This window comes from Clarias gariepinus, chromosome 5 (assembly GCF_024256425.1).
Source record: "Clarias gariepinus isolate MV-2021 ecotype Netherlands chromosome 5, CGAR_prim_01v2, whole genome shotgun sequence".
In the NCBI taxonomy this organism is placed as follows: Eukaryota; Metazoa; Chordata; class Actinopteri; order Siluriformes; family Clariidae; genus Clarias; species Clarias gariepinus.
The window spans coordinates 19,855,152-19,870,302 of record NC_071104.1 but is presented as its reverse complement, the minus strand read 5'-3'; the positions used below and the strand labels follow the sequence as shown (position 1 = coordinate 19,870,302).

The following is a 15,151-nucleotide window of genomic DNA, read 5'->3' as shown; positions in this document are numbered from 1 at the left end:
AACCTATAGTAGGACCTCCCAATCAGCTACCCCGTACCCCATGTTATGAAGCTGAAAAAATAGGTTGGGACTAAACTAGCTTTAAAGTGCACCCTAGTTATGAAAAAAAGTAATTTTCTTATAATTGAAATTGCTCTATTCCTGTCATTGTCAAATGAGAAGTTGAGTTTGTATACAGAGGTGCAACGAGTTGTACAGGAACCTTCTCCCCTCACCACGGCACTTTAACACATGCACTGAAACATACTCAGGTTCTCGGTCTCTGTTCACCTTCCCCGAGGTTCAGCAGTAAATCTGTCAACATGCTAGCAGCTCTGATGCGGCTGCCCTAGCCATGGGACCTCAGATATGCCCCCCGCCCCTCCCCGTGATTAACAGCGTGTGCTCTACACCATGACAGAAACACTCACAGCCAGTCAGAGTCTTCACTAGGACTAAACACTCCTCTCAAAGAGCACCGACCGACTCAGCAGGGGTTCAGGGTTCAATCATAGTGGCCTCTGAACGTCTTTCCATTTCAGAGTTTCTAAACTGAGCAGGTCTGAGCCAGTCAAAATGTCAGCACATATCTGTAACTTAAGAAACATCTAATTTACATAGAAATAAAGACACTGTGTCTCAAGTGGTTGCAGGTAAGCAGTTACATGCAGACTATTGTCCTTTAATCATTGCATTAAATTGTATATTGCAAGAGTAATATTGGTAAAAATAAAAAAGGAAAAGCAGTGAAAGGGAATCATTATTTAAAAAACAGATAAAGAAGCCCTACAGCTTATCCATCCCTACACCTTGGTCCTTAAAGCTTTAATCTGAGATTTTTTTTTCCCATATAAACTAAATTACACATCTAAGAAAAAAAATATGGTACTGTATGAGTTTTTTTGAAAGTAGTCATCTACATAGCTCTAAATTAAGGTTTTAGTTAAAAGTGAAGAGCTTAAGCCTCAAATTGAATGTATAATCCTAGCCCTTGTACTGTACATTACTCTGTTTAAAAAAAATAGACAATGAGAAATGCATTTCATTGATTCTCAGCTATTCTATACAAATACTTTCAGTGTATGAAGGAGAATTACTATCCATAAGTCTAAAACATCCAGCATGGAGCCTTATTGTATTAGTTTTGTACAGTTGAGTGAAAACCGATTTTAAAAGGCTGTTGAAAGAGTTCAGTACTTTTTGTAATGTAAGAATGGGGATTTTATGCCCCCCCGGTGTACGGAATGCCCTTCATGATCGGGTTCGCCACCAAAGGGAATACACCTCTAATGCGTGTATAAGTGCAGTACCTATCACACTATGTTTGAATGTGATAAATTGATGCTGACCCTTTGATACAGTAAATGGAATCTTTTTCAAACCTTGAGATAAATTACAACTCAAAGCACCATTGTCATTGCAGTGTAACAAAGTGTGTTAGAGTGCAGTATATCTCTAACACACTTCTCTCCTTACAGCACATCAATAATGACCATATCCACGGGGAGAAGAAGGAGTTTGTGTGTCGTTGGGAGGAATGTTCACGAGAGCAGAAACCTTTTAAAGCCCAATACATGCTGGTAGTCCACATGCGCCGGCACACTGGAGAAAAGCCTCACAAATGCACAGTAAGTAACAGGGAATCAAGTTTGTTGATCATCTCTGGACACCTAAAATGGATTCTAGATCTTCAGATCTGAATTTAACAAAGTCAATGCCAAGGCCTGGAATTGCTGATATATCCATTAATTTATCCATTGATGACAAACATTAGCATTAGCTCGCCTCAGAGTGGTGCAGTTGTAAAGTGCTCGAGTCGTGTGGTTCGGAGGAAACAGGTGATAGTCTTCGGCCCTCCCTGACTGGTAGCAGTAGCTTTGATGGAGGAGCGCACCAAAGATGGGTGGGAATTAGATACAACTAAAGTAGGGAGAAAATTGAGGGAAAATTTTTAATATATATATATATATATATATATATATATATATATATATATATATATATATAAAAATATATATAATTTAAAATCTGTTTTGTCCATGATGCTGATAATCATTCACTACCCTCTCTCTAGTTTGAAGGCTGCTCCAAAGCATATTCTCGACTTGAGAACCTGAAAACTCATCTCAGGTCACATACCGGAGAGAAGCCGTATGTATGCGAACATGAAGGTTGCAACAAGGCCTTTTCTAATGCCTCAGACCGAGCCAAGCACCAGAACCGAACACATTCAAATGAGGTAGGACTACTGATGATATTTGTACTCTATTTTTACTCCTAGAACAAGAGGAACAAGCAAGTGTGATAATTATATGAACCAAAAATCCTGGCAAACGTATTCTTCACCTCATGTTCCCCTAGAAACCATATGTTTGCAAGATCCCAGGTTGTACAAAGCGTTACACAGACCCTAGTTCCCTCAGAAAGCATGTGAAAACAGTTCATGGTCCTGAAGCACACGTCACAAAGAAGCAACGTGGCGATGCACCTACAAAACCCCAGCCACCTAAAGGGGGTGGGGAAAATGAGGCCAACAGTAAGCATGCTGAGAGAGGATCAGAGGGTTCAACTGAAGCCAGCAGCACCAGCAAAGGTGTGGAGGATGGCCTACAAGTCAAGTCCATTAAAACTGAGAACACAATGGTAAGAAGCTAATTTGCTTTATTATATTACCGTATTAATCCTAACTACTTACAGTAGCATCACATTTAATTAACAGCATATACAATATTCTTATACATACTTATACTTTTCCTTTTTAATACAATTGTGCTTGTATAATTATTACAACAAGTATTGAGCTGACTCTTGAATATCTGTCATGCTTTAAATCTTATGGACAGACATTACGAAGGTGAGCGCAATCTTTGTTTTGTCATTTTCTGCAATGTGAGACAATGATTTACAATCCACCACAACAGTAAAGCATGTTTCCTACAGTTTTAATGTTAAATACATCAAAACTCCAGAAATCATTTGTGTTCCTGCATGTAAACCTTTCTTTTTACATGTCTTATATGCTGTAGATATGATTACGCATATATAGTGTTTTTGACACTGTGTGTTTGTGCAGTTTTTCCACACATCGCACATTTCTGTTTCTTACATAGCACAAGTCCTCTTATCTCACCATATTCTGTTCTGTTCCTTCATTACCCAGGGAGCTGTCAGTTTCCTCTGTAGTACAACGATAAAAGTCATCCATTTAATATTTACATACTGAGACTACTCTGTGTTTACTGGACAAAAAGCATCACACTGTGATCAAGAAGCACTTTTTAGTTTAGACTTAGTCAAAACTCATTTATATCACTGAAGCTTTAAGCCCTGAACAAATAGACTGAGCAATGCACTTATTCATACTGTATATGCTACATTGCCATTCTGTCAGAAACTTTTTTTTTTTAATTAACATTAGAATTATGTACAGGGTGAATTAAGTTAAATTTAAGTAGGTATTAAAAAATAATCTTTTATCCATTGTAGATGTATCAGTCCAGCCCTGGAGGTCAGTCATCATGTAGCAGTGAGCGCTCACCCCTTGGTAGCACCACCAACAATGACAGTGGAGTAGAAATGGCTATACACAGTGGAGGCAGTTTGGGGGACCTGTGTGCTCTGGATGATCCACCTGTGGTAGACTCGACAGGTTCTCCAGGGACTTCAGCAGGAGTAGGTCTCCAGCTGCGCAAAAATAGGGGGGTTGTTCTACATCTTGATCATATAAAGAAGGAGAAACTAAAGACGATGAGAGACTCGTGCTCCTGGACAAACTCAACTCCTCAAGTCCGAAACACCAAGCTGCCTCCAATACCAGCTGTTGGTGAGTATGCTAACATTCGTTGCATTTGGAATGCACATACTGTACATAAAAATACAGTAACTCTTTCAGAGTATCTCTTTCATTACACTTTTCTCCCCTTCAGGTTCTATGCTGGAAAGTTCAAGTACAGGCTCTCAAAGTGTTGGCATGCCTGGGCAGCGCTTCGGAGACTTACCCTTGTGTGAAATGACAGTATTGAATCAGCTGAAGGATCGTAGAGATAGCACCACAAGCACTGTGAGCTCAGCCTACACGCTCAGCCGCAGATCCTCAGGCATCTCGCCCTGCTACTCCAGCCGGCGCTCCAGTGAAGCCTCGCAGTTTGGGGGACGCAACAACAACATCAGCTCTGCAGACTCTTATGATCCCATCTCTATTGATTTATCACGACGATCTAGTGAAGCCAGTCAGTGTGGTGGAAGTGCTTTGCCAAGCCTGCTAAGCCTAACCCCAGCTCAGCATTATCGTTTGAAGGCAAAATATGCAGCAGCCACAGGGGGTGCTCCACCTACACCCCTGCCCAACATGGATCGCATGAGTCTTAGAACTAGGATGGCCTTGTACAATGATTCTCAAGAGAACTCAGCTCATTTATTCCAAGCCCGGAATATACCCATCTCAAGGCGCTGCAGTGATATGAGTTATGGAGTCCATGGTATGATGCCTCATGAAATCCCAAGTAATATGCCAAGGAGAGCCAGTGATCCTGTTCGTCGGACAACTATGGATCCTCACTCCTTTCCCCGTGTTCAGCGCTACAATAGCATGAGCAGCATGAATCCCTCCCGGGTGACTCTAGGTGATCATCATGGTGTTAACTTGCAAAATAACACCTTTTCTGATGGCAGCTTGCATCGTCATGCTTTCAACCAGAGGCCCCCAAGCATCTCAGAAAATGTTGTCATAGAAAATATGGCCATGGATGAAGCTGACCAAACTGAAGAGGACATAGTGCTTCCAGACGATGTAGTGCAATACCTCAGGTCCCAGCATGCTGGCTCAACTCAGGATGATATGGCCTACAATGGTGGTCAGCCACAGGTTTTCAGAAGCAACCAGAACTCCCAGCAACACCAGCAGTTTTGTGGGCAACGACGCATGGCCTTGGTTGATGGTAACATGAATGACATAGAGCAAATAATGCCCCCATGCCAAATCAGCCCAGGTTCCCAGCAGCCTTTCCCAGCCTCTGACAGTGTAAATAAGAATCACATGCCTGTACAATGGAATGAAGTCAGCTCAGGTACAGTGGACAACTCAGCTAGATTTCAGAAGCAACAGCATCTAAGAGGCAACTTGGCTCTGGTCCAGCAAAAACAGAACAGTGGCCCTTATCAAAGCTTTGGTTCAAATCCGCAGTCTACACCAATCAACCAGAATTTGGCTGTTTCTAACCAGGGATACTTACAAAGGAACTTTCAGAGGACAAACCCCAATCAGTACTATAGACAGTTATATGTTAATCCCTGTCAGAACCTCAACGAGCAAACAAAGGTACACCCAGGTTATAAACAGGAAATGAACCATAATCTCTCATCAGGAAACATCTACCATGGTCCAGTACGCAATAGCATGGCTTTGCAAAATCAAGAAATGCAAAGTTATAAGTCTGGCTATTCACGCCTGGAAAACCAGCATAATTATATTTCATTGACCCAAACAGCACTTCAAAATGGAGGCAGAGTTTTTCAGCCTAGGCCTCCACCTGAACCAAAACCTTCAAACGGGCATCACACAGGTTCCGGTTTGCCCCATCAAGCTGGTTATTCTCTGTCCAGTACAAGCTCTGATTTTAACACATCTGAGGCTAGCCCAAAAAGACCTGCTGCAACTATTCATTCCTCCAGTGGAGATAACACTGTGTGCTATTCACGTGATAAAATTGTAAACAGCAACATAGATTATAATTCCCCAATGTCTCCTTCTGCCAGTCAAACTAAATATACTACAGTAGCTACAATGGCATCCCCTGGAATCAATCAGGTTACCAGCACAGTGGATTCTACTCAAACTGCTGAACATGCTCAAATAGACTTTGATACCATGTTAGATGATGGAGATCATTCCAGCCTGATGTCTGGCACACTGAGCCCAGGACTCTTGCAGAGTCTTTCACAGAATTCCTCACGACTCACTACTCCACGTAACTCTGTCACACTGGCCTCAGTGCCAGCAGGTATCAGCAACATGGCTATTGGTGATATGAGCTCTATGTTAACTGCCCTTGCAGAGGAAAGTAAATTCCTAAACTTGATGGTTTGAGGATTAATGCATTGAATACTGAGAAAGATTTTTTAGCAACTTCTGTTTAGTGATCTTTCTACTTTTTGTATACATTGTATGACTGATACTATAGATCATCAGACACTTATTTCCTATTTGGATCAAAATATGTACATATAATTTTAATAAGATAAAAGCACTGATATATTACGGTAAAATTGACAGACATTTGGGTCAGCAATACCAAATGCCTGCAGTTAAATTGGAATTGACTTGGATATGCAATCAGCCACAAAGAATTGCAGGTCTTATGACATATATCCAAATCAGAAAGCCATATATTTCACTTATACCGAACCATTTTCAATCTGTCCAGGTTAAAGGTCTCAGGCCTCCTTAGGATAAATCTAAATTTTCCTTCCTCAGCAGTACACTTAGTAGGGGTTCACTAAGTGCCTTCCAAAAAAAAAAAAAAAAAAGATAAGAAAAAAAAAAAGAAAAAAAAATCAACATGCAAAAAGTATTAACGTCTTGTTCAACTGTATGTCATCTTGTATTTAGTTTCAGTGTTAGATATTTGTGTTTTATTTCTTTTTTGTTAATAGTTTCCATATGTTATCTTCATTAAATTGTGATAATTAATCACTAGCAGCACAAATGAATTATTTTCTTCAAATGACAGTATTTGGCAGGAGCATCCAAACTTTTCCTGTTAGACAGAAAAATGCAGTCACGGGCCACATTGATTTTGTAATAATTAAAATAAATAAATATTAGGCCTACTTGATTACGACCGCTACCACTGTCTTTGTTTATAAGTAACTTACTCAAAAGGGGGATTTTTTAGTATTTTCTCCTAAATGCATTGCAACATTGTGTAAATAAATATTTTTACATTTTCACTCACCAGTTAACTATTCTAAAAGGAACAGTGATGTACTGAAGAATTGCTGTCATGTCAGGTGTTTTTAGATCTCAGCTGACCCTTTATCAGCATAATTAAAGAAAATAAAAGCTCACATACAGTATACAACAAACCGCCATAACATTACAACATGTGGTGGAGTGCTCTGGTGTCTGGCACCAGGACATCGGAAAGAGATCCTTTGGGGCTTGGTGTTGTGGTGTCGGGCCTCCATGGCTGAGACTTGTTTATCCAGTGCATCCCATGGGTTCTCAATCAGATTGGGATCTGGGGAGTTTGGAGGACAGGTTTAGGGCTTTAAGCTCTTTGCCTGTCGGGTCCCGTGCATGGTCAGCCATGGTGCACTGGGTGTTCTGGTGTCTTTTAATCATGCCCAGCATTGCCTTTTTTATCAGTTTGTGCTGCATTGGCTTTTCTTTGGGATCGGACCAGACAGGCTGGCCTTTCCTCCCCACAGGCATAAACGAGCCTTGGGTGCACATGATCCTGTCACCAGTTTACTTGTATATAATGGTAATGTGTTAATGTTATGTGGCATTAATGTTTTGGATGATCAGTGTACTTGTGAAAACAAAAAAAATAAACAGTTGAGCAGTGTTGGTGACATCATCGCTCTCATCAGACAGTACATAGTCAAATTATTTGTCTTTTACTTGTTGCTTTAAGGTTATTGAAAAATATTCAATTAGCTGGGCAATTAATGCACACACTTAACAATTTTTTTGTGTGATAGCAACATTTAAACTAGGAAATTTCTAAAAGTGTTTTTAATGGTGAAGTAGTGGTGTCTACTTATTCAATCCAAATAAAGATACCCACTTAAAGAATTGTCAGATGTTACATATCAGCTATCATATCCTTATATTTATAGATGTGGTAAACAACAGAACATGGCAAGCTCACTAATCAATTAATGACTCATGATCGCAGCAGCCTAATGGATTCAGAAATCTACAAAAACATTGTTTATTAATTTACAGAGAAATGCATCCAATTTAATTAGGAAGAATTTTATACTTCCTAATTATATTGGATGCATTTATGTGCATCATGTGTGTGACATACAAAGACACGCACACACAATATTGTACAAAAGGCAGGTATGTAGAAATGGTGTAATGATTGAAGCAGCCAAACTCTGCTAGTAAGGTAAGGGTGTTGAGGACAGTTTCATGTCAGGTTATACACCATTGCAAGCAGCACAGCAACAAGATACAAGGTAGTTATACCGTATCAGCAAGGTTTCTCTTCCAGGCAAAGATTGCAAAGCAGACTGGGGTTTCAAGAAGTGCTATTCAAGGTATTTTGAAGAAGTACAAAGAAACTGGCAATGTTAAGGACTGTAGAGTGGTCGGCCAGGGAAACTTAACACATCATGCTTACTTTCCTTTGACATCGGAAAATGTCTACTGCCATTAGCAAAGAGCTGGCGAAAACGAGGCCCAGTTACACCCATGTACAGTCCAGAGAGGTGGTCTTCATGGAAGAATTGCGAGCCAAAAGACATACCTCTTTTGTGTAAACAAGGCCAAAAGACTCGAATGCACAAAACATAAGAGTCAAAATGTTAAAATGTTCAGCTGTGTAGCAGGAGGTAGGTTGTTTGATGAAGGGCTGAAGAGTGGCATAATAATAAATGTCAGCAGTCAACAAGTAAAGCATGGTGGAGGATCCTTGCAAGATTGGGGCTGCATTTCTGCAAATAGAGTTGGAGATTTGGTCTAGATTAATAGTGTCCTCAACACTGAGAAATATGTGCAGTTATCCATCATGCAAGATCAGGAAGGTATCTGATTGGCCCCAAATTTAATCAGTGGCAGGACCACAACCCCCAACACTAAGAATTTTACTGTATAAATATACGGGTGCATACTTTTTTTCTTCTTTCATTTTCTGATCATGTGAGGGGCAACTTCACACAGGTGTGTCACCTTAACCTTAACATATAAGCAATTATTTACAGCTAAGTACAACTTTACTGGTGTGCATCTATTTCTGCCCCTCACATTGGCAATTTAATAAATAAAAATGTTTTATGTGATAGGTAGAAATTTTATGGTGTTTTAGATGACTTATTTAGTTGACTTAGTTATTTGTAAATAAAAGTTACTGTGTATGCCTAATATTACCCATCTCAACATGCAGGGGATATCCAACAGTTCAAAGTGCATATACAATACCAATCACAAGTTTGGACCTAAGTTTGGATTTATTTTTCTACATTCTAGAACAATACTGGAGATTTACAAACTATGCAATAACACATTTGGCATTAGGTAATTAAGTAACAACAACAACAGTCAATTATTATTTTAAGACATAGAGGTCAGCTGTTCTGAAATAGTTTTGAAATTGTGAAGTTCTTTTGCAAAACCCATCAAGCACCATGATGAAACTGGCTCTCATGAAGACCACCCCAGGAAAGCAAGACCAAAACTTGCCTCTGCTGCAGAGGAGAAATTCATTTTGAGTTACCAGCCTCAGACTAGAGCCATTAGAAAGACACGTAGCAGACACATCTCAATAACAACTGTTCAAATTATAAATTTTGTATGCATTGTTCAGCATTGTTTTACAATGTAGAAAGATTTTGCTTTTTAATCAGGAAAGACCATGGAAATAGAAGGAGTGTTCAAACTTTTGACTGGTACTGTACATATGTAATATGCATTCATCCTATTGAGTATTAACATTGACAGGACTGACCTACAGATGCAAGAACCATATGAAAATTCTGCTGAGGACTGGAAAGATGGCAGCAAAGCATGTGACAAACGGTTTCATTTTGACAGCATATTTTGTTGACAATTCATGTAACCCAGTTTCTTCTGATGACTTATGGCACTGAAATTTCATATTCTTTTAGAGAAATGATGATGGGAAAATAGCCTGAAGATAAGAAACTTTACACTGAGCAAGAGCTGACTAAGAGATTCAGTAATGAGTTACACAGATATTACAGGTGGCCGATGATTATACATGGAAGAGTGTATACAGAGCTGGCCATGAAATTACAACAAAGGCATTTACATCTACATTCAACAGACAAGGATGTCTGCATGCAGCTGTCCTCTCTCTGGGAAAAGAAGACAGCTGGGGAAAGGCAGCTGCTTCTCGTGGGGTTAAACACCTAAAAATGTTATAAAACTGCTTATTTAATCAAGCAGCTCCAGGCATAGCTGACACATTTAATCCAGTGTCCTAGTTGAACCTCAGAGTGTAACCATACATATAGTACCTTGTTTTAGGGTCAACTTAGATTTTAGAGTATCAATGTTTCCCATGGCAGGAAGATCTAAGAGGTGAAAATTCTATTTCTACATTAATAAAACTATAGCTATTAGCAGTGTTGAGTAGTAGTAATAATACCACTTCATTATGCAACAAAACAGGTATTGCCTTATTATAACAGGCCAAACATGGACTATAAGGAAATTCTATACATAAAACATCAAGAACAGTAATAATTCTAATTATTTTAAGGCTCTACATAATGTGAAATCCACTTGACCAGACTTTCATCTGTCTTCCTTGTGAGGCCTGGTTTAGAGTTGCCATTAAAAGGAAAATTGAATATAATGCACTCATTTTGGATGTGAGGATTTGACCCTGGTCATGGTCTGAGGCACAGAGTTAAACCCTCTTTACACAATCCACTCATCAATGCATTGGTCAAGAGGGTGTCTCAGCATAAAGGGTGTCATTGTAGTCAGATCCCTTACACTGCATGCACAGCATATAATATTTAGTATGTCTAAATTATCTATATTATTAACAAATCAATTTCAATTAAACGTAACAGGCTAGTTTTAGTGTAACAGATGGTATCACTGCCTCATCAGGGTCCCTGGTTCAGTCCTTTGCTCAGGTTACTGTCCATGTAAAATCATCACCCAAAAAACATCCAAGTAGGTAGCTTGGCTAATCAACAACCCCCTGTTTGAATGTGCATGGTGTTATGTCATGAACTGGCTTCACACCTATGGTGTAATTGCCATATTACAGGCAGCATTCCTCTGCCTGAGCTCGCCTTACCCATGATAAAGCATTTAGTAAAGAATGAATGGATGAATAATGAAGAATGTATGAATGAATGAATGACTTGGACCTCATCAATCTATTGCCACAAATTTGGAAGCATACAATTCTAAAGCATATCTTTGTATGCTTTATCATTGCAATTACCCGACACAAAGGGGCCCAGACATGTTTCATCATAACAATGCCCCTCTGCACAAAGTGAGCTCCATGAAGACAATTTGTCAACCCTGGAGTAGATAAAGTTGAGTTGCGTTTACAGAGAGTTAATCTCAACATTAACGAGCATCTTTAATATGAATTAGAATTCCATCTGCGCCCCAGGCCTTCTCATCCAACACCAGTGCCTGACCTTACTAATGTTCTTGTGATTGAATAGAAAAATCAAGGCCACATTCAAAAATCTACTGAAATGCCTCTCAGAGGAGTGGTCTGTTTTATAACTTATTACTACATCAGTAATGAGATATTCAGACTTGTAAGTGCAAACATTTTGATTGCTGTCCTAATAACCTTTTATAACACAAGTAGGCGAGAAGGTTTTATGCTCCTAACTCTAGGGAATTGAGATTTCAAGACTTACTTTTAAGTATTATTTCAAACATTAAAGAGATAAAAATTATACACTAAAATCAACAAATAAATACAGCGTTTAAAAAATGTTCACCTACTGTACCTGCATTAACAAAAATATATATTTTTAAACCTTACTTCATTAATTTCCTGTAAATCCAACTCAACTCCCTTCTTTCTATTAAGCACAATTACCTCATTTGAGGACAGGATACGCATAAACTTTTGCTAGAATTTATGAAGCAGTGGTTGAAGAAAGTCTTTAAAGAAAGCACTTAATATTCTTTTATGTTGAAGCAGCTGGAGCAAGAAAGTGTTGAAGAAAGGGGGGTTAGATGAAATGTGAATCATTCTCTAAATATGATCCAGCAGAGGGAATGTGAAGAATGCTCAGATCCAAAGGACAAAAAGTCCATTCACCCTTATTCATCTGTTTGAGGTATTGTTACTATATGTTGTGAGGTAGGTAAGTCAGCTAAAGAAATTAATGGTAGAAAGTAAATGTAGGGTAGGTCAGCAGATTTACAGTATTTATTTTTTGTGCTTAGTTAATGACAATAAAATATAAATTGTCTGCACACCCTTCAGGATACATAATATATTAATATGAATTATTTGTAATAACTTTGGAGTCAGGGTCCACTGTTATAGCACTGCTCACCATTTTTACCATATTATATAATCGAACCACATCAAAACAAACCCATTCAAAAAGTTATTTATTCATTCAAAGTCCTTATTCATAACATATAGGAGTACATGACATTCCAGGATGCACACACACACACACACACACACACACTTGCATCCTTATTATCACACTTAGTGTTACTTATTTGATGAATTGACCATATTGTTCAAAGGTGGGAGGAAACCAGACAACCTGTAGGTAACTCAGACTGTCACAGGAGAACATGTAAAACTCCACACTATATGTCCATTCCAATAGTCAAAGCAAATATTGAATATTTTTTTAATACTACATTTATTGCTAAATATAATATTATGATAATACCTTCAAATATTAATATAATACATGTCATAATATTTTTTCTTTTCCTTAAGTGTGCATACATTTTTTGGCAGACTCTACAGTATATATATTTTATAACATCCAACTATTCTCTTATATATTTCTAATATATCTTTATACTCTTGCACACTTGCATAACATTTCAAGGCCTTGATTGCATGGTTTATACTGTGCTTATTTTATAATATACATGTTCTATCTATCTATCTATATTTTTTTTCTTTTTTTTTTAAAGGAATTATCAGGTTTTAAATATAGTCTTTAAATTTAGAACATAAAGAAATGGGATTGGCTTCTGGCCATTGGGACCATTCTGGGATTCCTAATGATTGCATGGGTCACAGGGGTGAGGACGTAAAAGCAGATCAGAGGAACCGTGGGCCCAGCAGGCAGGACAGGCCCCATAAATCTACCTCACTCAAAGGAAACCATCTTTTATTTCCCCATTTCAATTAAAACACAGTCTCAATCTAAGCATTGTGTCCAAGTCAATGTACAAGAGTCGGAATTCAGAAATTATGGGGCAAGTGAAGAACAAGTTCAACAGGACACCCTTTTATGCTTAAATCGCGTAACACTTTGAGAGGCATAAGTTAATACAGTGCATCATTCTCTTCTACCCCTTTGATCAGGATGTAAGACAACAGTAAGACAGCAAGTACGCCTTTGTAATTAGTATTAGAGTATATAACATGGAATAAGATGGACATGAATTTAAATCATAGAAAATGTATTTGATATTAATATTAAATTTACATTTACATATATATTGACATGAATAATTGTTATGGACGCCATAATTCGAAAATTAAGGTCAACAAAATTCAGCTTAGATTCTTACATTCACATTTCATAAAAACTTCCATAATTTCTTTTGTTTGTGTAAAGCTGCTTTGCGACAATGACAATTTTTAAAAGTGCTATACACTTAAATTTAAATAGAATTAAATATGGATAGCAACAAATATTTTTTAGTACACAGCTTCTGTTCAGTGACTATGAAACTGCTGATGCTCAATCACTCATCTAATTTTGCAAACTCATTTTTCATCACTTATGACGATTCTGAAGATTCTGGAACAAGGACAAGTTTTATAACCTTACTTAGAAGCAGCATAGTGATGGAACTTGTTTCAACACGGAAAATATGGCCATAGGACGGAAAAGTACTCCCAAAATCTGGTGTTTGGTGCAAGGTGCCTAAAATCTATATATCCAGTGAAACCCTCTCCCTGAGGCGGACCGGCTTCCACAGAGTTCGTTGTTTTGCTGGCGTGGGGCTGATAGGGAGCGAGACGGTCCTGGTGGAGCACGACCACTCGCGACCGCCCCGCCAATCGCACCCGATAGACTACATCGGAGAGCTGGGCAATCACTATACAGGGGCCCACCCAGTGAGACATAAGCTTAGGCGAGAGCCCACTTTTTCGTCCGGGGGAATACACCCAATCCTGCTCCCCAGTAGCAAAGTCTCGCCCCCGGTTGTGAGTGTCATACACACGGCACTGCTTAACACCGGCGTCCGCCAAGTGTTTAAGCACCAACTCGTGCACACAGAACAATTTGTCTTTCAAAGAACAAAAATAATCCAACCCAGGCTTCGTGGGTAAATCCAATTGGGGAGGTGGTCCGAACACAAGGTCCACGGGAGTGCGCAACTCACGGCTGAACATTAACGCAGCTGGCGTCAGCTGTGAGGATTCCTGCACTGCTGTGCGATATGCCCAGAGCACGAGAGGCAAATGTTCATCCCAATCCTTCTGCCGGTCGCTGGTAAGCATGGCGAGTTGTGTGGTGAGCGTCCGACTGAACCGTTCCACGAGGCCGTCACTTTGCATGGAGGGGCGGGTGCGGGTCTTTTTCACCCCGAGGCGCTCGCACACCGCCGCAAACACCTCCGCAAACACCTCCGCAAACACCCCCGCAAACACCTCCGCCTCGAAGTTGCGCCCCTAATCGCTATGTAACTGCTCCGGGGTGCCGAATCGGCTGAACACCTCATTCACCAGCACTCGAGCCGTGGTGAAAGCGCTCTGGTCAGGACCAGCAAAAGCCTCCTGCCACTTGGTGAAAAAGTCCATGGCCACCAGCACATACCGGTTCCCGCGATCGGAAATGGGAAACGGCCCGAGTATGTCCACGCCCAAACGCTTCATAGGTGCCCCCACCCGAAAGTCCTGCAGGAGTGTTCACGAGCGCTGGGTAGGGCCCTTCTTTGCCGTGCAGACGTCGCACCTGTGAACAAAGAGTTCGCTGTCAGTATGACAGCCCGGCCAGTAGAAGCGAGCGCGCAAACACCGCAGAGTTTTAGTTACTCCGAAGTGTCCCGAACCTGCATGCCCATGAACCATCCCCAGCACACATGCCCGCAGATGAGCGACCGCGGTATAATCCGATCTGAGGCCCGCTTTAACCCAATCTAGTAACTGCTGCAGCGCCGGATCCTTCTCCTGCTCGGCAATTAGCTGATCACAGTCCAACTGTAGCACAGGTGAACCGACTACAGGCGGTGGTCTAGACGACGCAGTAACTCGGCTGCACGCCGGCTCGGACGGCT

At 40.0% G+C, this 15,151-nt stretch overlaps 1 protein-coding gene across 2 annotated transcripts in view; it reads left to right on the top strand.

Annotated features, from left to right (window-relative positions):
- The window catches only part of gli2a (GLI family zinc finger 2a), a 64,239-nt gene extending 56,661 nt beyond the window's left edge, over positions 1-7,578 (top strand). For both annotated transcript variants that reach the window (XM_053496589.1, XM_053496590.1), the window contains exons 10-14: positions 1,458-1,607; positions 2,054-2,218; positions 2,341-2,622; positions 3,466-3,802; positions 3,906-7,578. In XM_053496589.1, coding sequence (XP_053352564.1) covers positions 1,458-1,607; positions 2,054-2,218; positions 2,341-2,622; positions 3,466-3,802; positions 3,906-6,064 — 3,093 coding nt within the window. In that variant the 3' untranslated portion in view covers positions 6,065-7,578. The remainder of the gene's footprint in view (positions 1-1,457; positions 1,608-2,053; positions 2,219-2,340; positions 2,623-3,465; positions 3,803-3,905) is intronic.
- The last annotated feature ends 7,573 nt before the right edge of the window (positions 7,579-15,151 follow it).